The sequence below is a fragment of the Gopherus flavomarginatus genome, chromosome 18, assembly GCF_025201925.1.
Source record: "Gopherus flavomarginatus isolate rGopFla2 chromosome 18, rGopFla2.mat.asm, whole genome shotgun sequence".
Taxonomy (NCBI): Eukaryota; Metazoa; Chordata; order Testudines; family Testudinidae; genus Gopherus; species Gopherus flavomarginatus.
The window spans coordinates 22,544,523-22,570,383 of NC_066634.1; the positions used below are offsets into that span (position 1 = coordinate 22,544,523).

General features: G+C 58.1%; 2 protein-coding genes across 8 annotated transcripts in view; both read right to left on the reverse strand.

Moving 5' to 3' along the window:
• Window positions 1-1,185: 1,185 nt before the first annotated feature.
• On the reverse strand, window positions 1,186-8,362 carry LOC127037127 (sushi domain-containing protein 6-like). 2 transcript variants are annotated; one of them, XM_050928626.1, is made up of 5 exons: window positions 8,254-8,362; window positions 6,398-6,530; window positions 4,787-4,999; window positions 2,624-2,771; window positions 1,186-2,033 (listed from the first exon to the last, which is right to left on the reverse strand). In XM_050928626.1, the coding sequence occupies exons 2-5, from the start codon at window positions 6,504-6,506 to the stop codon at window positions 1,709-1,711; spliced, it is 795 nt and encodes a 264-aa protein (XP_050784583.1). In that variant the 5' UTR covers window positions 6,507-6,530; window positions 8,254-8,362; the 3' UTR covers window positions 1,186-1,708. The 2 variants fall into 2 exon arrangements, with proteins under 2 accessions (XP_050784583.1, XP_050784582.1); XM_050928625.1 differs by having other exon boundaries at window positions 6,398-6,542.
• Window positions 8,363-18,479: 10,117 nt separating this feature from the next.
• The window catches only part of PAK4 (p21 (RAC1) activated kinase 4), a 115,697-nt gene continuing 108,315 nt past the window's right edge, over window positions 18,480-25,861 (reverse strand). For all 6 annotated transcript variants that reach the window (XM_050928459.1, XM_050928457.1, XM_050928458.1 and 3 more), the window contains 2 exons: window positions 24,156-24,290; window positions 18,480-22,746 (listed from right to left, as the gene is read on the reverse strand). In XM_050928459.1, the coding sequence (XP_050784416.1) occupies window positions 22,591-22,746; window positions 24,156-24,290 (291 nt within the window). In that variant the 3' untranslated portion in view covers window positions 18,480-22,590. The remainder of the gene's footprint in view (window positions 22,747-24,155; window positions 24,291-25,861) is intronic.

The window sequence follows — 25,861 nt, forward strand, 5'->3', positions numbered from 1 at the left end:
GTAGCAGAGAGGGGACGCCCTGCCTCTCTGAGCCTCCGGCACCTACAACCAGGCAGGAGGCCAAGTTAAGCCCCCCCCCCCCGACCTTCGAGCACCTGCCTCCCACAGCCAAGGCCAACAGGGAGAAGGGAGTATAGGGGGACAAGGTGGGGGACGGTCAGAAGGACAAATGGGGCTTATACCCCTCCCATCCACACCTAGTTCTAACACAGGGCCCCTCCCCTGCACAAAACCAGACATGGGAGACAAGGGGCGGGTGGGGTGAGTGTTTTAATCAGCACCTCGGCTCCTTAACAGTCCCCAGGACCACAACCCCCGTCCCAGCATCACAGAGTGGTGGAGGGAGGGGCACGCAAAGGGGAGGGGAGTGTTGAGAAATACCCCCCCCCATATAAATACATCAAAGCAAAGAAAAACAAACCCATAGTCATTAAATACAAACCTAGAACAATCAACCTTGTGCAAAACCAGCCCCGTGGCGGGCGGGCGTATGTGTGCCCGTGTGTAGGCAGGCCAGCCCGAGCACCTGACCCGGCATCAACAGGAGCTTCGTGGGGCTACCTGGCCCCTGGGCCACTGGCCACTTCCGGCCACACGGGCCCAACTGTTGAGGAATAGCCCAAGATTCACCCCTGCCCAGCACCCGCCCGCGGACGCAATGGTTGTTGTGCGGGATGGGCCCGGGGGCCAGCCGGGATTCAAACCTGCACCCACTTTCCCCTGCACTCTGCTCCCCCCGCCAGGGGTGCCAGCTCACCCCCTGTAGCCAAGCCAGGGAGCCTGGGTGATGGGAGTGGGAAGGTGACAAAAGCCACCCACCCACGGGAGCGCTAGGGAGGCGGGGTGCAGCTATTTAAACCACACCCACGGCACCCCCTGCTGGGATGCAGGTGCAACGGCGCCTGCCAGCCAGCCCCAGCGCCACAGAGCAGCACCTGCAGCCTGGGGGGGCATCAGTATGGCCCAGAGATAAAGCAGCCTGGGTTATTTTAATCAACACACACAAGGGGAGCAAGTGCATGGAGCTGGATGGAGGGACAGACACGGGGGGCTGGGCTCATCCCTTCCAGCAGGGACCCACGGATGGTGGCATGGGGGGGGTGAGGGGATCACAGGAAGAGTCAGGAAAGCTGGGGGGAGCAGGGTCTCTTTGTGGGGGGTGGTTGCTGACCCACAGAGGAAGCCCCCCAAGAATGGAACAAGCCCAGGGGATGTTCGCCAGAGCATTTGGAAGTCGGGGGGGGGGAGGGAGAAATCTGCCCCTCACCCCCCCCAGATCCTCACAGCTGGAGGAAGGTGGCAGCTGTACCCTGAGTTAACCCGTGATGGCTCTGCTGGGAACTGACACCCTGGCGGGAGAAGTGGGGGGCACGGAAAATTGGGATCCCACGGGATGGCAGTGCAGAGTGGTCAGAACACGCTGAGCTGGCGGCTACCAGCCAGCTGGCAAAGATCGGCCCCTCGGGGCTGCCGCGAAGACAGAGCCGTTAGCTTGCAGGGGGGGCGGGGTCCCCATCCAGGCAGAAGGCTGCAGACGCCCCTCCGAAGGGGGCTGCTTTGGTCCCATCAGCTTCACAAGTTGCTGAGTAACTGGGGGGGGGGTCCTCTCCCCCCAGCAAGTTAAAAGATGGAGCACGCTGCGTGTGCTTCAAATGAGGAGTCTCTGCTGTAGTGTCGAGACCCTGCCAGGGACCCCCGGCCCCCCGGGCTACCTGTACAGGTCCTTTGCAGCCCCAGGGAATAGGAACCGGGCAGGGGGCACTGTGGGCTGGGCCAGGCCGGAGCCGCCCACAGCTGCTGCTTGGCTCTCCTGGTAGGAAGGGGGCGGAGTGGCGGCCTCTGGATTCCAACAGGTCTCAGCTGCTTCCGATGGGGGGGACAGGCCCCTGGAGAGGACGAGAGGCGTCGGTGTGGGGGGCGCGGGCGGCACGGCCCCCCCCTGGGAGCCATAGACGGCCTCCTCGTAGGATGGGAGCGGCACCGGGCAGCTGTCGACTGTGCTCTCCTCGGACTCCTCCATGGGCTCGTACCACCTGCTCGGGGACGGGCAGACCTCGTCAAGTTCACGGCTGCACCCTGAGGCCCCAGACCTTCCCCCCCCACCGCTGGGGCCCCACCACAATGTAGGTAGGACCACCAGGACAACAGGGAGTAGTGGGGGTGGAGTGCAAGGAGTCTAGTGGTTAGATCAGGGGGCTGGGAGCCAGGACTCCTGGGTTCTCTCCTGGGCTCTGAGAAGAGTGTGGGGGCTAGTGGTTAGCGCAGGGGGGGCTGGGTGCCCTGGTCCTTACACTGACCCTGCGCAAGTCACTTCCCTTTTCGCTGGGCATCAGTTTCCCCAGCACCCTCTGTGCAGCCCCTTCCCCTGCAGTGTGGTGCCCCCTAGTCCTGCCTTGGGGTCAGCACTGACTGAATGGGCAAAGATGAGATGAGGCCAGAGGGTGTCAGACCCACGCACCCCAAGGGGCTGGGCAGGAAGGGGAGAGACAGAGGGTGGAGGCTGGACCCCCCAGGGACATCAACCAAAGGGAGAAGGGAGCACAGCTTTGTGCCTGCTCCCCCAGCACCATTGCTACAGCAAGGGCAGCCATCCCACCCACCCCAGAAAGGCGGCAGAGCTCACCTCCAGCACCAGTAGCTACAGGGTTTCGGCCCCACCAGTACACACACCATGGCCACCAGCAGCAGGGCGGATGCCGTCACCGAGGCCGCAGCCACCATGGGGATGGAGGAGACAGCGATGACGGAGCCAGGGCGAGGCACCGGGGATCCTGGGGGGGGGGGGAAGGTCAGCGTCATCCCACACAGCAGCTGGGATATTTCACAGCCACCTGCAGCTCAGGGCAGCCAGATCTCACGTACCAGCCCTCCAAACTCGAGCCCGATCCCCGAGGAGATGGATTAAACAACAAGCAGCCTGAGGGACTCGAAACCCAGATGGGGGATGTGCGCCCTCCGGGCCCTAAATAGCACTCAGGTGCCAGGAAGCAGGTGCCTCCCACAGCACCTGGCAACACCAAGATCTGGGGGGCCTTCACTGCAGAATCCAGCCAAGATGGGGGTCCCCCCTCTTGTGCCAGGCGCCGCCCAGACCCAGAGTGAGACTCTGCTCTCCCCCCCTGCCAGTCTCACACAGATCAGTCTATTTAGACAAAAGGTGGGTGGGGAAACTGAGGCACAGGGCAAGGAAGTGACTTGTCCAAGGTCATCCAGCTGGCCAAGGGAACAGAAACCAGGTCTCCCACGTCCCAGCGCTCTATCCACTAGGCCACGCAGCCTCTCTTTAGTTAATAGATTAGTGGTCTGGAGCAGGGACAGCACCATGGGCTGGGGACTAACCAGGGGTGTTCTCACATGACTGACCATGGCTGGGTTTCACCTGCCTCATTCCAACCAGTGCTGGGCAAAAGGGAGCAAAGGCCACCCCCCCCCCACAATTCCTGTGGCTGCCAGCATCTCTCCTGGAACAGAGATGGGGATATCAGCGAGGGCAGGGGTGAGGGAGCAGCTCAGGGGCAGATGGGTCCGCGATGGCTGAGGGGTCTCCTCTGTGCATCCACCATCTCCTCCTCCCCACCAGCACCCTTCCCGGCAGGCGTCACATGGGCTGCATGCCCCCCGTCACGGAGCAGGAGGAAGTTTCCACCGGCAGCGTCACACCCCCAGAAGAGGAACGTAACAGAGAGGAAACGCAGCCCGGCCTCAGGGAGCCACCCACGCACCGCAAGACACAACTTCCTGAGCGAAGGCAAAGGCGCGCCTGGGAGCGACCGCTGGCAAGTGCCTGAGTGGGTCCATCTACCCAGCCCCCCAGCAGCGAGTCTCAGAGCCCCACTCCAACCCGGCCTGGAGCTCCGACGCGAAATGCAGCCGTGCAGACATCACGGCTCAGACTCCATCGCCTAGGGAGGTGATGGGCCCGGGAGCCAGAGTTCCCGCCAGAGCCTGAATATGTTCACAGCTCTGGTTAGTGCCCGTCAGCCCAGGTTTAGAGACGTGACACAGTGGCGAAGGTGCTGGCCTGGGGCGAGTCACTCTAAGGCCCAGACTTTTCAAGGGAGTTGGGCACTGAAGGACCTTGGTAAACCTGGGCCTCCATTCCCCAGCTGCAGAATGGGGCTAATACCTGGATTTTAGGCTTTGTCAGGCCCTCTTTTTATTCCGTGTCTGTACAGCACCTGGCACAATGGGGACCTGGGCCATGCAGGGTCCTCAGTGCTACCATAATACACCTAATAGCAATAAAAACGTACAGCGCCTGGCACAAGGGGGATCTAAGCCATGACATGGGGTCCTAGGCGCTACCGTAATACATCTAATAGCAATAAAAACATACAGCGCCTGGCACAAAGGGGACCTGGGCCACGTAGGGTCCTAGGCGCTACCGTAATACACCTAATAGCAATAAAAACGTACAGCGCCTGGCACAAGGGGGATCTAAGCCATGACATGGGGTCCTAGGCTCTACCGTAATACACCTAATAGCAATAAAAACATACAGCGCCTGGCACAATGGGAGCCTGGGCCATGGATGGCAGCTCCTAGGTGCGACTGCAATATGCAATGATAACACAGACGAGGAAGCGGCACAGAGGTCATATTTCCCCCAGCACCCATTTCTCAGCACTAGGACAGCACCACATCTGCCTACGCTAGCAGCTGACGCCAGGCTGAGCAAACAGGCCCCGCGAGCTGCTGCGGGAGGCCCCAATAGGTACCACGTCTCTGGCAGAGGCCCTTGCCCATCGCAACAGGAGAGGGACCGAAAGCCTGGGCGTGCACTGACCTGCCAGGGGCTTGCAGACGACCGGCTTCAGCACGCTCCACTGGCCGCCCTTGCAGACAGAGACCCCAGGGTGGCCGGCCAGGACGTAGCCGGCTTCGCAGAAATGCTGCACCACGGAGCCAGCCTTAAACACGCCGCTGCCCAGAGACAGCTTGCACACCGGGGACACGCACCTGTAGGTAGTGTGATCGGAGGGGTCCGGGAACTGGCAATCTGGAAGGGACGAACAGGCACATCGAGGGTTCAAATGGGGGAAAAGGGGACCAGGAGCCCCTCAGTGGGGTAAGAAGCTAGTGAAGCATGATGCGGACTAGTGGTTAGAGCAGGGGGGTTGCTGGAAGCCAGAACTCCTGGGTTTTCCCCCCAGCTCTAGGCAGGAAGTGGGGTCCAGTGGGTAGAGCAAGGGGATGGGGCATCTCTCCCCGGCAGAGTCACTGGTGATCTATTATCTCTGTAGGATGGGGATCTCTTATCTCGCAGGGATGGCAAAGGGCAGCGTGCTGGCTTCTCTCTCTCCCCTCCCTCCAGACCCGTCTTTTTCCTCCCTCTTGCCCTTGGATCAACTCCCCTCACCCCAAATTTCCCCCAGGGCAGAAAGAGGTTAGATCCTGAGGAGCCGAGTCCCCCATGCTGCTCCTTGTGGCGTCTGGCTGCTCTGGGAAGGATACCCGGCCCAGCTGTCTCTGCTTCACTCCAGATTTCAGCCTGGCCTCAAGACCAGCATGGTGGGAGACTTCCTGGTTCCGTGGAAGGGATGGAGAAGTAGTGACTCATCAACAGCAAAATGCCCGCTGCCCACAAACCCGCAGCTAAGCTGGCTGGGCTTTTACGTTCCTCATCTCTGTCAACCTCTCTCCCGATGGCTCCCACCAGCACCAACTGTTGCACCTAACTTCAGCCAGCTACGGGCATCTTAGCTACCGGGCTGGTTAGATCTACTACGGGAGGGGTGGGAGACCAGCCCGTAGCCAGCCCAGCTCCCACCCCCTCTATTCCTAGAGCTGAGGCACTGGGGACCAAGACAAGCACTATGGGGCAGGCTGCAGAGATGGTCAGGAAATGGGTTTTTCCATCTGGAAATTTTAGATTTTTCAGCAAAAATTCAAGCACCCAAATATTTCAATTCTGAAATACTACTGCTGCACCTCATGGGAGTTGTAGTTCATGTGCCTCACGCTCCTCATTTTCCTCTATAGGCTGAGCTGCCTGACCGGACTACAACTCCCATGATACACCACAGCCAGGATTGCCCATAATTCACCACCTCGTGTCCAAGAACAGATAGCATGTTGCATCATGGGAAGCATAGTTTAACTGGCCTATAGAAGAGAACAGGAGCAGGGGACACCCAGACTACAACTCCCATGAGGTCCCACAGCTGCCAAGCCAAATGAAAATATTCTGCTTCTCAGGTGCTCAGTTCCTCAGTTAAAAAAAAAAATCTAAGTTTTCCAGAGGGAAGCAGATTTTTTTTTTTTTGCCAAAAAATTGTCAAATACCCGATTGTCGAATACCCAATTTTCCATCAAAAACATTTTGATGGGAAGGTTTCATCCAGGAGGGGAGAGAAAGGCAGACGAGCGGGTTTGGAAAGCGAGAACCAGCCAGTACCTTTGCTCCTGAGGACAGCAGCAGAGCTGCAGAGCGCCGCGAAGAACAGAGCCGTGGAGAGGTAACCCGAGGGCCGGTGCAGCCTGGGACATCCCGGCACCTTCACCATCTCACTGGTAACCTCTGCCCAGAGCTGCAGAAGCAGCTGCAATAAGCCAACACGTTACCATCCCGTATGACTTGAAAACCCATCTTACAAAGTGAGCACCACCCTTCTCCCTCCCAGTACCAAGCTATGGGTCAGAACCCGGAGGGAGACATCCACTGGCTTTGGAGAAATGGGTTTAGTTCAGGGGTGGGCAAACTACAGCCCAGGGCCGCATCCAGCCCTTCAGATGTTTTAATCTGGCCCTTGAGCTCCTGCCAGGGAGTGGGGTCCGGGTTTTGCCCCACTCTTAGCATGATGCAGTTCCTGGAAGCAGCAGCATGTCCACCCTCCGGCTCCTACGCACAGGGGCAGCCAGGTGGCTCCATATGCTGCTGCCACCCCAAGCGCTGCCCCCACAGCTCCCATTGGCTGGCAACTGTGGCCAATGGGAGCTGCAGGGGTGGCACCTGCGGATGGGGCAGAGCAGAGCTGCCTGGCCATGCCTCTGCATAGGAGCCAGAGAGGGGACATGCCGCTGCTTCCAGGAGCTACTTGAGGCAAGGACCACCCAGAGCCTGCACCCCAACCCCCTCCATCATCCCAACCCCCTGCCCCAGCCCTGATTCCCCTCCCACCTTCTGAACCCCTCAGTCCTACTCTCCTTCACCCCAGGGCCTACATCATCATCCGCAGCCTTCGTGCCCCCATCCCCACGCCCATCCCAGCCCTCTCCCACATGCCTCATTGCTGGCCCTACCCCAGAGCCCGCATCCCCAGCCAGAGCCCTCACCCCCTCCCGCACCCCAACCCCCAATTTCATGAGCATTCATGGCCCACCATACAATTTCCATACCCAGGTGTGGCCCTCGAGCCAAAAAAGTTTGCCCACCCCTGGTTTAGAGGTTTATCAAAAATGCTTAGATAAAATGGGCTTGATAACCACTGGTCTCTAGCATCTGGGGCTAGATTGGATGTGGGGGCCACTTGCACCCCCTATTCGCCAGGCTGTGCCCTGGGAAGAGTCACAGCTCCTTTCTCCGCAGCCTGGGGGGGGGGGGGCAGGGATCCCTCAGATCCCAAGCCGCTCGCTCTCCAAGCATCTCCCCTTTGGCTTGGCCACCCACCCGGCCTGCTGGCCCTCTGAGACGCAGGGGAACGGGGGGCAGCCATGGGCTTCACAGGTTATTGGCTTTCAAAGGGACCTGGAGCAGGAGGGACCCCCCTGCCCAGATCCCCCCAAAAAGGGCCTGGCCATGCCAGGAGCCACTTAGCATCAGTGCCAGAGTTAAGGGCAGGACTCAAGGGGCTCTCCCTGCCCCGGGCCAACAAAGGGTCTCAAGGGGGATCCAGCCAGCGATAACTGAAGCGATTCCCCCACCCCACTGTCAAGGGGCATCCACACACCCCAATATGCCCAGGGTCCCAGGCCCAGGGGAGTGGAGGGGGGTCAGGCATTTCTCTTCAAACGGGGAGACACAGATCCCTGCACCTCTGGGGAAAGGGCGGCAGTAAACCCCATCCCTGCGCCCCTGGAGACCCCACCCTCCATCCCGGGGTCCCTGCACCCCTGAAGATTCTTCCCGTCTCCAACTTCTGCACCCCGACCTCATCTGGGGTCCCCGTCTGCTCCCCCTAGGGCTCCTCGCCCCCCGTGAGACCCCATCCCGGGGTCCCCGCGCCCCTAGAGATTCTGCCCCCCTGCTCCAGCTGGGGTTCCTGCCTGCTCCCCATAGGGGTCCCCCCTCGCCCCCGGAGAGACCCCCCTCACCGGGTCCTGGCGCTCCGGATCACGGCGGCCCCGTCTCCCCCCAGCCGGGGCGCTCGGGAGCCGGGGTCACCCCGCAGGGCGCTGGGCGAGTCCCCCCGGCGGCTCCGGCTCCGGCAGGCAGCAGGGGCAATTTGCAAAGCGGAGCCGGCGCCGGCCCCGGCCCAGGGGCGGGTTTTAAAGCTGCCGGCTCCGCCCTAGGGGCCGGCTGGAAAATCCGAGGAGCGGCCGGGGGGGTAATTCCCAGCGCGAGTCAATTTCCTCCCCCCACCCCAGCACCCCAGCCCGGTCACTGCACCCCCCCGGCCTGAGCCAGCCTCCTACTGCCCCCCCCGCCCGGTCACTGCACCCCCCGGCCTGAGCCAGCCCCCTACTGCCCCCCCCGCCCGGTCACTGCACCCCCTGCACTCCCCTCGGCCTGAGCCAGCCCCATACTGCCCCCCCCCAGCCAGGTCACTGCACCCCCTGCACTCCCCTCGGCCTGAGCCAGCCCCCTACTGCCCCCCCGCCCGGTCACTGCACCCCCCGGCCTGAGCCAGCCCCCTACTGGCCCCCCCGCCCGGTCACTGCACCCCCCCGGCCTGAGCCAGCCCCCTACTGCCCCCCCCGCCCGGACACTGCACCCCCCCGGCCTGAGCCAGCCCCCTACTGCCCCCCCCGCCCGGACACTACACCCCCTGCACTCCCCTCGGCCTGAGCCAGGCCCCTACTGCCCCCCCCCCCGCCCGGACACTACACCCCCTGCACTCCCCTCGGCCTGAGCCAGCCCCATGCTGCTCCCCCCAGCCAGGTCACTGCACCCCCTGCACTCCCCTCTGCCTGAGCCAGCCCTCTACTGCCCCCCCAGCCTGTACACTGAACCCCCAGCCTGAACCAGCCCCCCCCAGCCTGAGCCAGCCCCCTACTGTCCCCGCAGCCAGATCACTGCACCCCCCGCATCCCCCCGGCCTGAGCCAGCCCCCTACTGCCCCCCAGCCCGGTCACTGCACCCCCTCGGCCTGAGCCAGCCCCCTACTGCCACCCAGCCCGAGCCAGCCCCCTACTGCCACCCAGCCCGGTCACTGCACCCCCCTGCACTCCCCCCCGGCCTGAGCCAGTCCCCTACTGCCCCCCCCCGCCCGGTCACTGCACCCCCCGGCCTGAGCCAGCCCCCTACTGCCCCCCCCGCCCGGTCACTGCACCCCCTGCACTCCCCTCGGCCTGAGCCAGTCCCCCACCGCCCCATCACTCCAGCCTAATCCTCACCTGCTCCAAGCAGGGTCTCACTTCTCCCTTTGTTCCCCATTCAGCCACCTCCCAGCATCACTCCACCCATCCAGCCCTGAATAGTTTTGCTTTGGCATAGTGACCTCCCAGCACCCCATTCTGTACCCAGAATTCCCCAGGGCCCTAATACCTGCATTACCCAGAATCCCCTGGGGCCTCTGCCCACCCAGCTCCAGCACCCCATTCTGTACCCAGAATCCCCCAGGGCCCTAGCACCTACATTACCCAGAATCCCCTGGGGCCTCTGCCCACCCAGCTCCAGCACCCCATTCTGTACCCAGAATTCCCCAGGGCCCTAGCACCTACATTACCCAGAATCCCCTGGGGCCTCTGCCCACCCAGCTCCAGCACCCCATTCTGTACCCAGAATCCCCCAGGGCCCTAGCACCTACATTACCCAGAGTTCCCTGGGTCCTCCGTGCACCCTACCCAGCCCCAGTCTCTGTTACCCAGAATCCCCAGGGCCCTAACAGCTCCATTACCCAGAATCCTCCAGGGCTCCTGCCCAGCCCAGCATCTGTGCCCCATTCTGTACCCAGAATCCTCCAGGGCCCTAATACCTGCATTACCCAGAATCCCCTGGGGCCTCTGCCCACCCAGCTCCAGCACCCCATTCTGTACCCAGAATCCCCAGGGCCCTAACACCTGCATTACCCAGAATCCCCTGGGGCCTCTGCCCACCCAGACCAGACCATTCTCTCTTACCCAGAATCCCCCAGGGCCCTTGCCTATCCCCTGTGGCCCATTCTCTGTTACCCTCAATCCTCTGGAGCCCCAGTACCCCTTGGGAACCCTGCCCATCCCCAGGGCCCCATTCCTTGTTACCCAGAGTCCCTGGGGCACCTGCCTCTCCCAGGTGTCCTGTTCCCGGTGCAGCCCTGGAAGCCTGGGACGGGAGGCATTCAGAGCCGATGGCGAGGTACCTAGGACAGATGGCTGGCTGGCCCTGTGGCAAGACATCGGAGAGCCGTGGCCTGGCTCCCCTCACCCAGCCCCGCCATCCCTTGGGCCCGTCTGCACATCACCCGCTTCCTGGGCAGAGCACTCGTCCAGGAGGTGCCAGCCGCCCCGACCTGCAGCGCCGCGAAAGGCTTCCTCCCTGCTCAGCTCTTGCCATGGGGACAATAGGCCAGGAAAGGTCCCCTATAACTCCTGGGGCAAGTTATAACCCATCCAGGTTTGGGGTTGGTGACAGTGCTGGCCAGGACACCTCCAGGTGCAACCAGGGTTGGAGTGGGACCCACTTCGGGAAAAGAAAACCCACCAGCTGGCCCATTGTCGTAGAAGAGCTGCCTAGTTTGGACAGGGATTCATTCAGAGAAGTCCTAGGAGCTGGGTTATCCAGGTCAGACCAGATGATCACAGTGGGTCTATGAACCTTTCATGCTAGTTTCTTCTTTCCATTTTTTTTTCACCCCTACATGTTTTTAGGGGGGAAGAAACTTTTGTTTTCCTGAAATTCTCCTTTTTCCCTCAAAATCTTTTTGGCTTTTTGGTTTTAAGAAAAACCTACGACGCTTTTGGCTTCCGGCCCTTTAAAAAGGTCACTTTTCAATCAGCCAAACCTCAAAATAAATAAATAAATAAAGTACAGAATTGGGGGTTTTCACTGGCAAAAAAACTAGCATCTCTTTGGCTTCCACTTGACCCCTCTCCTCAGTTTTCGGTGGCCAAAAACTGAAAGGGAAAAAAGATGGCAAAACCACAACAAAAGTCTAGGAAAGTTTTTTGATGGAAACCGAACATTTTTCATTTCCTCCCAAATTTTTCTTAGTTAAAAAAATTAGTTTGTTTTTCAATCAATTTGACCCCGTGGGTTAGTAAGTTGTTTCTAACTGTGCCACCTGGGTTTCGGACTATTAATAACAGAGAGCTCCGTTCTGTAAATGCCTCACTGCGCTTTAAAGTTGTACCGTTTGAACTATTCTAGCCTAGTTAAAGCAACTCCACCAAGTTAGCACTATTCCTATATGGGACGAGGAATAAGCTATCCAGGTGGCAGGCACCTATATCCTGGTATAACTGGATCCACAGACTAGCAGGCTGTACCAGTATAGCTAGATTGGTCAAACATATCATCCTCCCGACAGACATCGCTCTAGGAGGCCAACTTCCAAGTATAGCTCAGAACATTCTTTGAGCTCTTGCTACTCATCTATAAACAGACCCATAGTGATGCTATCAAAGGAAGTATTTCTTCACCCAATGCACGGTCATCCCGTGGAACTCCTTGCCACAGGATGTTGTGAAGGCCAAGACTATAACAGCCTTCAAAAATAGAAGGAAATAAGTTCATGGAGGACAGGTCCATCAATGGCTATTAGCCAGGATGGGCAGGGATGGTGTCCCCAGCCTCTGTTTGCCAGAAGCTGGGAATGGGTGACAGAGGATGGATCACTTGATGATTCCTCGGCCTGTTCATTCCCTCCGGGGCACGTGGCACTGGCCACTGTTGGCAGACAGGATACTGGGCTAGATGGACCTGGCCGTTCTTATGTTCTTATCCCTAGACAAGGGATCCGGTAGGGAGAACTTCTGCCTTGCAGCTGGGCTTATTGGTGCATGGGCTGTGAATATGCTACCGGAGAATTTCCTGCAATTCTGAACCAACCACAATTGTGTTTTAACTGGGAGAGGAATAACAGGTTGATCTCCTACCAGGGAAGCACTGATCTGTTGTTTTCTTCTTTGCAAAACGGTGTCAGGTTATTCCGGAATAGCCGATGTCAGTCAAGGTCCCCCATAGAGAGAAGGCCTAACAAGAAGAGAATTGATGCACTGCGCGAGAACAAGGAGAATTGTTGAGTCACATCTCAAGCAAGGTGAGGGATGAGGAAAGAGCTCAGGGAGACATTCTAATTTTCTGGATGCTCTGGTTTTGTTTGGGTTTTTTTTTTGAGTCTTTAGACAGTGGTGTGCCTCAGTTTCCCCATATGGAGAATAGGAATAATTTCTTTTCTTTCTGGTCTGTTTAGGCTGTATTATTTATTATAGGTATTACAGTAGCATCTAGGAGTCCCAATCATGGCCCGGAGCCCCATTGTGCCAGGCGCTGTACAGACACAGGCCTCAACTGGGTATTACTGTAATACATTGAATTAATGTCTGCAGGACCTGGGACTGTAGGAAAACAACGACTGTCTAAAGCAGGGGTTAACAACCTTGCAGAAGTGCTGTGCCGAGTCTTCATGTGTTCACTCTAACTTAAGGTTTCGCAGGCCAGTAATACATTTTAACGTTTTAGAAGATCTCTTTCTATAAGTCTATAATATATAACTAAATTATTGTTGTACGTAAAGTTAATAAGGTTTTTAAAATGTTTAAGAAGCTTCATTTAAAATTAAATTAAAATGCAGAGCCCCCCGGACTGGTGGCCAGGACCCAGGCAGCGTGAGTGCCATTGAAAATCAGCTCGTGTGCTGCCTTCGGCATGCGTGCCAGAGGTTGTCTACCTCTGATCTAAAGACTCGCAGCATGGGTCATCGGTGGCCCCAACTCCTCTGCCGCTAGCGGACAGAGTGCTAGATAATCAGGAATTTTGGGGTCTAGCCCCAGCTATGCCACTGCCCTTGGGAACTTGGGAAAGTTACTTCCCCCAGCCGGTGCCTCGGTTTCCCCACGTGTAAAACAGATGAGGCAACTGAGCTCTCTGTAAAGCACTAGAGCTGGGGATTATTATGTGAGAACTAGATTATTATTTTAAGTACCTACCTGGCCTCTGTTCTCCTAATCTCTGAGCCCCTCACACAGTCATGTGTGAGGTGGGGCTGTTATGCCCATTGTACTGGTGGGGAAACTGAGGCACAGAGCAGCTAAGTGATTTGCCCATAGGGTGTCTGTGGCAGAGCAAGGAATTGAACCAGAGTCTTTCAAGTCCCAGGTTCACCTCTTAAGCCTTGGCCACCCTCTCTAGCAGTGCCCAGCCCCTTCCAAGCATGCTGTCCTTTCGGCTGTGACGTGCCTGGCCCAAGCTGCGGGGCAGGGATGCAGTAGAGGCTCCGACTCTAACTGTGGTGAAACAGGATGTTATGGGGAGGGGCGGCTGAGCTGCCTGATTCACAGCTTTTTTCCACAAGCTCTAGGACAGTGGTTTCCTCCTTCATCAGTCACGGCCCATCTCGCCATCTGCCTGGCTATTTTTGGATCTGGGCTAGGACTCAGAGATGCGGTGGGGCGGGTGGATTTTGAGCTGCCTCGTCACCTTCAGGCATCGCTCTGGTGAGCGAAGAATGGGGCGGCAATGGGGAAGTGCCCCAAGGGGGGGAGGGGGCTGATCCGCCAGGCCGCTCTAGGAAAGCTCCCTGGGTGTGAAGTGATCTGGGTTTACACCTTGCTTCTGGGTGGGCAAGGTCCTGGGTGTCAGTGGTGGGATATTGCTCTTAGGTCTATTACGATAGCACCTAGGCACCCCAAGGCACCAGGCGCTGTACATTTGTATTGCTATTAGGTGTATTACTGGAGCACCTAGCCCTGTGAGGTCCTGGACCATGAGTGGGACACCTTGCTGCTACTGTAATTCACCTAATAGCAGTAAAAACCGTATCTCCTGCCTAGCACAATGGGGTCCATGTCCGTGACTCCTAGGTGCTACCGTAATACATATAATAAATAGTGATAATAATATACAGCGCATGGCATGATGAGGTCCGGTCCATGACTGGCTCCTAGGTGCTACCGTAATACACCCAATAGCAATGCAAATGTACAGCGCCTGGCACAATGGCCTCCTAAGCACTACAGTAATATAATTCATGCTAACAAGGTGTGAGTGCTTTATGCCTCCACACGTGGGGCAGTCAGACCCTCAAGTTACCCCAGGATGATTAAAGCAGTCCAGCTGTCTAGCCTGGGCACGGCTAATGAGTCCTGCTTAGAGCCCCATGAGGTTTGGTTCATCGGAGGATTTTTTTTTTTTAAATGGCTTTTTGATGGAGGTGACCATTGTTCATCCCAGCTGACAATTTTCTAGTGGTTTAATGTCATTGAACAAGGGCAATTTCCCAGTGAAATCTTTGGGCTTTTGTTTCAAAGGGCTGCGGTTACTGACAATGTTTAGGGGAAACTGAAAATGAAGGCAATTGAAAAAGCACGAAATTTTCCATGGGAAATTTAAGGGGGAATCCCCCAAATTTTTCAAAATTTCACATGGAAAAGAAATTGGAATTCTTTAGCCCGGCGCCAATTTCCTGAGGGGCCAATGCCGGCACCCCATGATCAGCCACTCCACTGGCACGAGTCTAAGGAGCCGAAACCTGCCGCCTTGAATCCAGCTGGGCCCCAGCAGTTCCACAGTCTCGGAGGCATCGGGGGGCAGAGCCGGGACAACCCATGCAGCAGCGCCTTCCCCATGAGGAACTGGGACTCGGGGCCCCTTTCCCACCCTGAACTCAGATCGTTACAGCCATGACCAGAACATGGGGAGGATGAAAATATTGGGTAGCACATGCATTACGGTGGTACCTGAAGTCCCCAAGATTTGGGTCCCATTGTGCTGGGTTTAGCCCAGACCCCAACCGAGATCAGGGCCCTCATTGTGCCAGGCGCTGCACAGACTCTGGCCAAGATTGGGGCCCCATGTCAGGGAACTGCCCATTCCCTCACCCCCCAATCAGGCCAGGCACTTCTCAGTCCTCAACCAGCCAAAAAGATCACTACTACTAGTGGGGCAGGGAAATGGGGGACACAGGTATAGGGGGAGGGGGCTGTGGGGGCTACAGAACCCACTGAGTGGGGAGAGTGGGATTTCAAGCTAAGGCCTCGGTGAGGCAGGAGGTGGGTTTGGATCGTGATTGCCCCGCGGCCCTGCAGGTAGGCCAGCACCCTGCGTGTTAAAGCGAATGAGGGGCTGGGAGAGATCTCAGTGCTCCTGGTGCTGGTGGGGAAAGAAAGGGGCTTTTCTTAGCATGTGGAAAGCCTCAGGTGGTCAGAAATTCCCCGGGCTTTCAAGGCTCCTGCTGTGTGTCAGGGGCTACTGGACCCTGCCTGCTGTGAATCCCCCAGCAGGGCAGCAGGGAATCCCCTCTCTCGGGCTCGCTTCAGGGCAGGAGGCGAGTGCGAGGTCCTGTCCGAATAGCACAGGATGTTAGGGTATCTCTGGCTGCCACCCAGAACATGTAGGTTCCTGTGAGCTCTGAGCTGCAGCCAAAGCCAGAGTTCTCCAGCCAAGCGCGACTTTATCCTCACAGGGTCCCCACGCTGGAGTATTATTACCCCAACGATGGGGAAACTGGGTAAGTCATTTTCCCCTCTCCAGGCCTCCAAGTTACACAATCAGTGACAGAGCTGGGAATAGAACCCAGGAGTCCTGGCTTCCAGCTCCCCTGCTCTAAGCAAATAGACCCCTACACCCCACTCAGCCCTGGGGACAGAACCCAGGCGTCCTGGCTTCCAGCTTCCCTCTCTAACCCAATGCACCCCACACCCCTCCCAGCCCTGGAGACAGAACCCAGGAGTCCTGGCTTCCAGCTCCCCTCTGTAACCCAATGCACCCCCCACACCGCCCCGGGGACAGAACCCAGGAGTCCTGGCTTCCAGCTCCCCTCTGTAACCCAATGCACCCCCCACACCGCCCTGGGGACAGAACCCAGGAGTCCTGGCTTCCAGCTCCCCTCTCTAACCCAATGCACTCCCCACACCTCTCCCAGCCCTGGGGACAGAACCCAGCAGAACCTGACTCCCCGCTCCCTCCGTAACCCTATAGCTAAAAATCACCCTCTGAGGACATGGTAGGTTATTACAAACATTAATTTACGTCTGTTCTAGTCAAACGAGGTCAATAGCCAGGGCCCATCGTGGTGGTATCTGGCTCCCTTTGAAAGCCGGTGGTTAACGCTGGTCAGGGAAGGGCCTTTCTCCTTTCGGATGATGATGGGTCTATCCTGGCAGCACTTCCTGACCCCAGCAGAGTTCAGGGCCTCCATGGAGCCACGTTCTGTACAAACCCCGACGGAGATCAGGGCCCCCCGATTGCACTGGGGCTGGGCAGGGCTCATCAGACAGATTTTCTCCCCACAAGAATTCAGTTCCTGTCTAGAACGGGAGGCTGCGGCGACCTGCGCTGCCGTTGTGAAACGTGCAGGTTGAGACTGAGAAGTTGCAGATCTGAGGCCTTGTCTACACACAAACGAGCTCCCCGTTAGCCCAGGGCTCCACCCCTGGGGTCGCTGACCCAGTGACTGAATTTGACCTGCTCTGTCTCCACCAGGAGTGTTTTGCCTGCAGAACCATCGCCAGGATATTAGGCCAGCAAAAAGCTCCCAGGGATACCAGCACTGGCTGGTGCCTTAATCTAGCGTCCTGCCCAGCGAGATGAGTTGTCCCAGGAAAAGCCCAGGGTAGCTGGTATAACTGCGTCCGTGCTAAGGGCGTTGCCAGCCTCGCTCAGCGATCGCAGCCCTGGCCACTGGAGCTAAGCCAGCCCTTTGCCGCGCAGACGGGGCCTGTGGCTAGGGACAGAGCCGTGTGGCTTGAACTCTGGGGCGGCTGTAAATAGATGTCACCCTGGGCCCCTGCCCCACACGTCTGAGTTATGGTAACACAGGGGGCCAGGCGTGGTGGGGGGAGGCTGCTGTAGCCCACTGCCAGCCCCTGCCCTCCACTGGGGCAGCCTCTCTGAGCCAAGTGTGGGGCAGACGCTGTGGGCTCCGTTGTCCAGCGGCCCCCTTGCTCTTCAGGTTCGGCTGATCGGTAGGTGCTGGGAGCTCGGTGCCTAGACATGGTCCCAGTGACCACCTGTGGCTGGTTGCCCTGCACTCACCAGAGCGGGCGGCGCAGCTAGGACAGAGCAGCGGCATGTGTGGACGCTCTTCAGCGGATTCTCTAGGAGGCGGGTTAGCACGGCCGGCGCTGGCTTCCAGGCTGCACGGACTGGCCGCTACTTGGGCTTAGGCGGCATCCGGCTGAAACAATCCTGAAGCAGGATGGCTGGACTGGCGCCTGCGCCCTTTGCGATGGGCCTGACCCAGCCCCTAAACTCCCTATGGGCTCCAGACCCAGCCTGAGCAGGGCAGCCCCACGGGCGTGGGCGAGAACCAGCGGCAGGCACAGCTCCCGAGTCAGGAGACATATTTACACCCTCTTACCATATGCTTTTGGGTGTGGTGGGACCTCTAGCAGACATCCACCCCCCCCCCCGACTGGTTGGGAAATCTGTAGCTTCCTTCCTCCCAGCCATGTGGGGGGAACAGGCGGCTGGAGGGTATTTCTGAAGATGACTGTTACTTTCTGTTTTAGAAGGGCACCCTGGGGGCACTGAGGGATTGATGATGCCTTTCAAAGGAGCCTGGGATGCTGAGCAGGAGCTCTACTCCCTTAAGGGGGGGGAGGCTCCTGATCCTCTCTCTCCGTTTTCTTTCTCTCTCTGTAGCGCTGACTAGGGCAGGCCTGGCACTCAGCATACGGCCTAGTGGGATCCCGCTGCATGTTCAACCCACTCAGCTACAGCCCCACGGGGCAGTTACTGACCCCATCCAGGCCAGGAGGCGCTGGGACGGATCACCAGGAGATCAGAGGCTGAAGGCTTCCACCCACGTCCCCTGCATGGCGAGCCCAAGCCTCTCGCTCCCAGAAAGCCAAGCCTGCCCAGCTCCCAGCTTCCACTGAAATCAGTGATAACTCAGAGGCTTAGCGGGTCTGGGCCCCAGCCTGGCTTTGAAGGTGTCAAGAGACAGAGAACGCAGCACGTCCCTCAGTTCGGTCCCAGGGTTAAGCATGCGGCCCGGTTACAAATCACTGCCTTTCCTAATTGGACTCTGACTTCAACCTCCAGGCCAGGGCTGTCTTGCTGCACCAGCTTAGAAGTGCCTTGCAGTAGCTGACGTTTTCTCCCCAGGAAGATATGTAACATATTGAGAGCAAGCAATGGGCACCATCTCCCCGCACTAACCACCCCAGCTCCAGCCCCCGCAGCATGTGAAACTGCACATATGCCACCCCACCCCCCGAGAAACCACACAAGGCCAGTGTTTCGTTTTCCTCCAAAAAAAGAAAGCCTGTAATTGTTACACAAATCTCAAAACTCTTTGAAAAGTTTTGCCGGGCTGAGGCCCGCCAGAAACAAAAAATTCCCCCAACCCCAAACTCACAGCACAAGATCCAATTCCGTTTTTATACAAGTCAGTCCATGGCTGAGTCAGTGCCGGGAGCATTTAGTGCCACAGCAAATCTGTCCAAACCCCCCCCCCCCCCGGGAATACTGTAGTGTTACAAAATGACAATATAAATAGCTTCTTTAAAAAAAATAGTAACAAGAAAACAAATCAGTAGTTGTTTCTAGACAGAGTTCACCAGTTCGCCTTTGAGTGCTTTGCCAGGATCCCCTCCCTGGCCCCCCCTGGCATTTCTAGCCTGGTTTCTCAGAGGATTGGTGCACCGGGAAGGTTCGCTGCGGAAGATGTGGCGCAGGGAGGGAGCTAGTGTCTTACATGGCTACGTAACTGCCTGTGCTGATTGTCACAAGTCCAGGGCTGGCGTGCGCTGCCGTAGCGTGGGGAAGCAGGCCTGCCCGACAAACCCCTGCCACCGGGGTTTTCCCCACGAGGGACTGATTCAGAAAAGGGGCAGCAACTCTTTGGCCAGGGGCAGGGGTCACCCGGGGAAGTAGCAAGTGAAGAGTGGATCCTCGGCAGGCAATGGGGCCACAGCAGCTGAGGAGCAGGCCCCACCCACGTGAAGCTGATTTAACCAGCGGGGGAGATGGCCCAGGACGCCCAGGAGCAGATGCAGTTACAGTGGCACAAATTGGGCCTAACGCTGGTGCCGGTGGAAGGACAACCCCTCCCCCTAGTCCTTGTGCCTCCTGCAGACGCTCCACCACACCCTAGGTCCCATTGCTCAAAGCAGACCCAGGCTCATGAGCCAGCCCAGAGGGCTGTTGAGTGGCAGGCTGAGGGCTCAGTTTCCATTGCCATGTGACCCACAAAGCCCTTCTGCTCCAGTGCGTGAGCCCTGAAGTGTCCCCCCCGCCAGCTCACACGCTCCCTGGGAAGCTCAGTGAGAGGTTAGGGGGGCTGAGCAGCAGAGGACGGGGCTGCAAGGGTCCCCAGTAACAAACTGTGACCGGGTGAGGCAAGAGAGACAGGTAAAGGTCTGTGTAATTGATCTGAAACCCCCAATGAAGATAACCGTTGGTTAAACTTTCCTGTGTGGGGAGGTCGGGAGGGTGGGTTACGAGGGGGAGGAAGGAAGGAAGTCAGCACCGGCCGATGTGGTTTATGTCAGAGCAGACCAGGGGCATGAGAAGTGGCAAGGCCGGGGGTCCTGTACAGCGCGGGACTGTCTCACGCCCCTAGGCTTTGCTACAATTTAAGCAGGCTGAGAAACAGCAGGAGTTTAAATGTCAGCGGGTCAGAGCTGAGAACAATCCCGGGACCCCAGGCAGGAGTTGGGCGAAGGGCCCGGGCTGAGAGGGGAGAGCCTAGGGGCAGCGCGGTGCCCGAGGGGCTGTATCGAACGAGCCCCACCCCACCCCGAAAACCTGTCTCTGTGGAGCTCTGGCTTTAGGGGCAGAGAGCTTTGCCTGACGGTCAGTCGTGGGTGGGTGTGAATACACACAGCCTGGGCACGCTGCCGGTTACTGCAAGGGTTTTTTAGTGACTAGTTTATAGGTTTAAAAGCACTAAGGCTAAAGCCTAATGGGAAAAGAGCATGAAACACCCTACGCAGCCAGAACGGGTCACGCATTCGGCCGACCGAGCCCGCAGCCCTGGCTCAATCCTGCTCTCCCTGAAACCCCGGCGAGACATCAGCTCGGGAAGAGCAGCGCTGGCCGGCACGGAGCGCTCTGGAAGATCTCCCGCATTAGCCAACTTTCACCACTGCCGGGGCTGGCTCCCAAGCAGACCGACTTCCACTCTCCCCAGTGAGCTCAAGGGAGCCAATTTCCACCCATGGCAGTTAGGCCCAGCAAATAAAAATCCCTGATGGGACCCACGTTCCCCGTCGGTCTCCAGAGGCAGGTTGCCCTGCAGTTCCCTCTTGCAGCGAGCAGCACGACTGTTGTGCACTTCTGCAGAGAAGAATCCAGTGGCCAGGAAAACCAGATAAGAACGGCAAACACACACTCCCCTTGGGCCTGTAACCAACCCACTCCTGCTGCACTGGGGGGGGCTCACGGAGAGGAGAAAAAAGGCAGCGACCCAGTTGCTGTAACTGAAGTATCTAAAAGCAGGTAAAGAAAGCCCATCCCTGGGCCCCTCCCACTCCCCAGAAAGCATTCAGAGGAGTCGGTGCGGTACAGCATACATGTTCATTGCATGGCGCGCACGGGGGGCTGGGGGGGGGATCCTCTTCAAAATGGCTCAGTTTTCGCACGCAGGACCCTCCCGAGCAGGCCCCCCATGGCCCCCTGGCAGAATGCAAAGTAGAAGTAACAAAACGCTGGCCCACCTTTGGGGCGATTCTTCCTTCGGAGCCATGTCCTGGCCCTGGCACGGAGTGGCTGCTTGGTGGGCCCAGCGCTCTGCCCGCCAGCCTAGCGCTCTGCCCGCCAGCCTAGCGCTCTGCCCGCCAGCCTCGCACAGAAGAGTCTCTCTAAGGGGTCGGGAAGCTGCCCCCTTTCCTGGCTGGTGTCAGAGATCACAGCTCAGTTCAGCCCCCAGGCTCCCAGAGGAGGCCACTCCCCGACCAATGCTGAGCTCCGAGTTCCCTTCCCACACGAATGACCAGACCCGGTCACTTCCTCCCTACGCTGAGCTGGACGCAGGGGCTGCGCCGAGGGGGAAGATCCTGCCAAGGATGGGGAGCCCCCTCGGGCAGGATCTTTCCCAGATGAGCCAACAAGCCCCAAAGGCCAGACTACACCAGAGAGCTACAACACGCTCTGGTCCCCATAGGCTGCTGGGGCCTTCGTTTCTCTGACCCCACAGGCTGCCCAAAACTGAGGGCAACAGGCCGGGAGCCTGGGGAACCTCCCTCCCCCACACTGCAGAGACTCCAGGTATCCCAGCATGCAAGGCTGCACAGATCAAGGAGCGGCATTGCATGCTGGGGTACCAGAGTCTCTGCCCACCAGGCTCCTGCATTCTAGTCGCGGGGGCCGGAGTGGATTCCGTTTGGAGCCCCCGGGGGATGGGTGAGCCACAGACTTTGGGCTACTTGGATGGAAAAGAACCTGTGAAGCCAAGAGGCCAGGGGCCAGGTCACTGCTCCCCCCATCCCGGGGACTGAGCAGCAGCACGTCTAGACCTCAGTGCAGAACGAGCATGGAAGAGCCTGCCATGTGGGGGAGATGAGGGGGGGGCGTGGGAGCAGCATGGAGACCCTGCAGAAACTGCCTCTAGTCTCCTGCGAGGGACGAAGTGGTGGAGACCCCAAATCTAGCACAACCAGAGCTGATCTCAGCAGTTACGCACCAGGGGTGGACACGGCAGGGGGAGATTGGGGCTGTCAACCACCCAGCACCAGGAGCCGTTTGCTTTCCCGGCTGCATCTAGAGGAACCCTCCCTCCTGCTGGGAAGGAGGCCCTGCCGCTGGCGCCCACCCTACTGAAGAAACCCAAATGCTACAGAGCTAAACAAAACCGCTCCCACCTACCCCGACCGCTCCTGGCCCGGCCTGGGGAAGACTGAGCCGGCAGCCAGAGGAAGAGGCAAAGCCGCTTCCAGCCGTGGCTGGACGTTCCAGTGTTGTGCTGCTTAGTGTCTGTCGCTCCCGGACCCACCTCGTCTTCGCGTGTGTGTAAAAACTACCGTTTTGATCAGAAATTGTAAAGTCATTAAAAAACCTCCCCCCCACCCCCAGCTGGGCCCCCCACCCCCTTCCACTCAGCAGTACGGTGCGACGGGCAGGAGAGCTCCTGCCACAGACATGACAGTAGTGGCACAGTTGTAAATCCAGTTAGCGGAACCGCTGGCCCCGCCAGGAACGGGCCGTCCCCGGAAACCCGGAGGGACCGAGAGAGCCGGACGCTCCTGCTGCTGCTCTGGCTGTCGGGAGCCGCCATCCCTGCCGCGGCGGCCAAAGGGAACGGCAGCAGCGCCCTGGAGAATGGAGGGCCAGGGGCCGAGGCAGGGCGGCCGAGTGGGGAGCGGTCAGACGGCGTGCGCATCTCTCTCTCTCTCTGGTGCAGCCGGCACTCATCTCATCCGGTTCTGCCGCATCAACGGCACGATGCTGGAAGGAGGCCCGGCCTTCGCCAGAAAGGGGTGTTTCAAGAGTTCGTTGGCGGAGGCTCGCTGGACCGGGTCTCTCACCAGCAAGCGGTCCAGGAATCCTTTGAGGGAAGGAGAAACCTGCAGAGGAGGAGGAGGAAGGAGCAGCCATGAGTCAGGGGCTGAGAAGAGCGAGTGCCACTGGGAACTAGAGAAGCCACTGCCGGAGGAGCATGACATCAGCCCTAGGCTCCCCTGGGTCAGCCACCCACCCGGACCCTGCAGCAGGCAGGAACTGGACAGGCTGGAGGTGGGGAAGGGAAGGGGGGAAAGCTATGGACTGGCACAACCTCCATCCCCCGGGCACAGGTCTCTTGAGCTTGCCCTATTTCACCCCAGGCCTTAAGTGCCAAGTCATCTGGCCTCTGAAGTCACATGGCAATGAGTCACAGACAACATGTTACAGATCCTGGAAGACACCTCCCTACCCACAGAGCAATCCAGCCCCAGAGAGCAAACCCGAGTGCACGCGAGACATGCCCCTCAACCCCATGCAACCAGAGACCCATGCTAACAAGTGACTCTTCTCCTTGGGGTTTATAGCATCCGTGCACCCCCACACACACACCCTTCAGAGGGGGCCGGAGCACATGGAGGCAGGGTTCCTCCTGGGCACAGCGCTCTCCCCCGCCAAGCCGGAAGCGAATCTGTAAAACGAGTGGTTGCTCTTAATGCCTCGCTCGCTGCAAAAGCAGCACAATCACTGTGAGAAAGTGGCGGCTCCGTGGTTCAGCATGCCAAAAACTGTGGAGCTCAGCCCCCGGCTGTGGCCACGACCAAGGGAAGCCCTTCGGTAGATCACGTACTAACTACTCCCTTGTGTGCGTACAGGGAGTCCCTGCCTCGAAGCGCTCAGAATGAACAATAGGTGGGAGGGGAAACCGAGTCACGACACGGCAATGGTTCACCCATGCTCTCACTTGGAGAGGCAATGGCAGGCGTGCGAGCACAGACGTATATCATGTGCATGATGTGTATGGAGACCTCACAACGTCATAGTTGCATATTCTCTCTCACAATGCAGACAGAGGGTTTTGCTACACGTCCACAGGTCCTGCCATTATCCTGTTCCGCACCCACCCTGTACCGACAGCTTCATGAAATCTAACAGGGAGGGAAGGGACTTGCCCAGGGTCATTTGGCAGCGCAGTGGCAGAGCCGGGAATCGGCCTCCATCAGGCTCTTGCCACTCCCACCAGGGGCACATTCACACACGGGACTGGATCTGCAACCGTCTCAGAGTCGCCGTGAAACATCAACGTCCTCAGGGCGTGTGTCTGTGTGTTCCCCTCTCCCAAATACAAAGGAACCCAGTTCACCAGGCAAGCTTGCTAAAGCACTTGGAGTGGATACCCAGCCTCCCATGGAAGCCCATCTGAGGGAGACCCAGGCCCACGCGCTGCGGACGCTGACCACACCGGTGGGTCTCCCATCCAGGTTCCTGAACCTGCTTAACTCAGGAGAGGCGGAGATGACCAGCACGTCATTACCTTGTGCACATTTTTAAGTTTGGGGGGCAGGTTGTCCCGGATCATCTTCATTGCCTTTAAGGGGGGCTCATTGAAATAAGGGGGCTCTCCATCCACCATTTCGATCACCATCACACCGAGGGACCAGATATCCACCTGCAAAGAGAGGAGAGATGGGCGAAAGGGACGCGAAGGGCCAGCGACTGGCGATGGAATGATGGGTGGGAACCTGCCCCATTGTGCCGGGCACTGCAAGACCCAGAGTGACGGACAGTCGCTGCCCCCAGAGCTTACGGCATGAACAGACAAAAGGGAGGGGAAACTGAAGCACACACGGGAAGTGCCCGGTCCAGGAATAGCTCCCAGCCCAGTATGCTGCTCGAGTTGCTAGACAATGCTCCCTGGGCAGCACATCGGTGTCCTATTTCAATCAGAAAGACCGGTACCCTCCCCAGAGGTGAAAAGCATCACAGGGCCTCACTGAAAGAGTGATTAGGCCACACTCCCCCAGGCAAGGCAGCCTGGAGTCTGGATCCGACAGAGATGGCAGCTGCATGTTAGAAAAACCAGTCATCTGGTGAAGAAACTCAGAGCCTAGCCTGCTACACCAGATGACTGGTGTGTTTCTAAATCTGTCACTGCAGGAATCCCCCCTCCCACACACACAGTTTGCCCCTTGATTAGCAGGGACGTAAGCGTGTCTAGTGCTTTATTACTAGGAACGAATGCCATGAATTGAAAGCAAGCAGGAGAGTCTTCCAAAGACAGGGACCACGTTCCGCGTCCGCACCTGTGGGCATAAGCACTTTCCTTGTTAGGACCCAAACACGCTTCCTGCTAGTTTGCAGTGATACACTGCACCACCTAGTGGCCTTTGTCGCTACACACATGCCAGGAGCAGACGATGGATTTCACAGCTACAGGAATAATAGGCCACCAGACAGGAAGCCTCTGCAGGGTGTGCCCTGCCTAGGATAAATGATAGACTTTCAAGCAGGCTTAGTCGGCACACCTGACTTAACTCCACCTTACATGATCAGCTTTTCCTAGTCAAGACAAGCCCCCAGGGTTTGGGAGCATGGAGAGAACACCCCCCCACATCCTTTAGGATGTAACCGTCAATTTCATTGCACACACACACAAACCAAGGGAAAACATTTCCACAGATGATCACTGAAATTTACAGACAGGCAAAGTCAGGAAAATGCTGCTTGAGAACGTATGAGAGAGTCTGGTTGAAGGCTATTTACTCTGTCGCTTTTGACATGTGATGCTGACAATTTGCAGGTTAACAGCTATAAAGCTTCAACTTTTTGAATCTCAACCTCTACAGTCGTTAACTAATGAACCGGGGCCGTCCCCAGCTTTTCTGAGCCTCTCCCACAACTGTGAACCTTTCCGTCTACAAAACATTAGAAAAAATGCGCACAAACCGCAATCATCATCAAAATCATAGAACAAGACAAACCGAATTCTGCCCCAGGGGCGACCCAGTGACCCACCGGCGTCCTCACGGGGCCGCTGATCCAAGGACCAGTTAGTGTCAGTGGGATGTGGACTGACTCCTGCCAGCTCATTCCACCCGAGGTGCTGGGAACCTGCTGCTCCACTCTGCGGCCTGGGAAGCTAAAGGCTGCCTCCACCTTTCCATTGCTGGGGTTTTACCATCTATTCATCGCCCTGCAGGGTCGACAGCTGGATCAGAGCGCCCTTGGCTGTGCCGAGGC

Coding starts and splice junctions, on each gene's coding strand:
- LOC127037127 (XM_050928626.1), bottom strand. CDS start 6,506: ATGGTGAAGGTGCCGGGATGTCCCAGGCTGCACCGGCCCTCGGGTTAC. Junction 2,772..4,786: donor CGTCTGCAAGCCCCTGGCAG/GTCAGTGCACGC, acceptor CCCCCCCCCCAG/GATCCCCGGTGCCTCGCCCT. Junction 2,034..2,623: donor TGTAGCTACTGGTGCTGGAG/GTGAGCTCTGCC, acceptor GTCCCCGAGCAG/GTGGTACGAGCCCATGGAGG.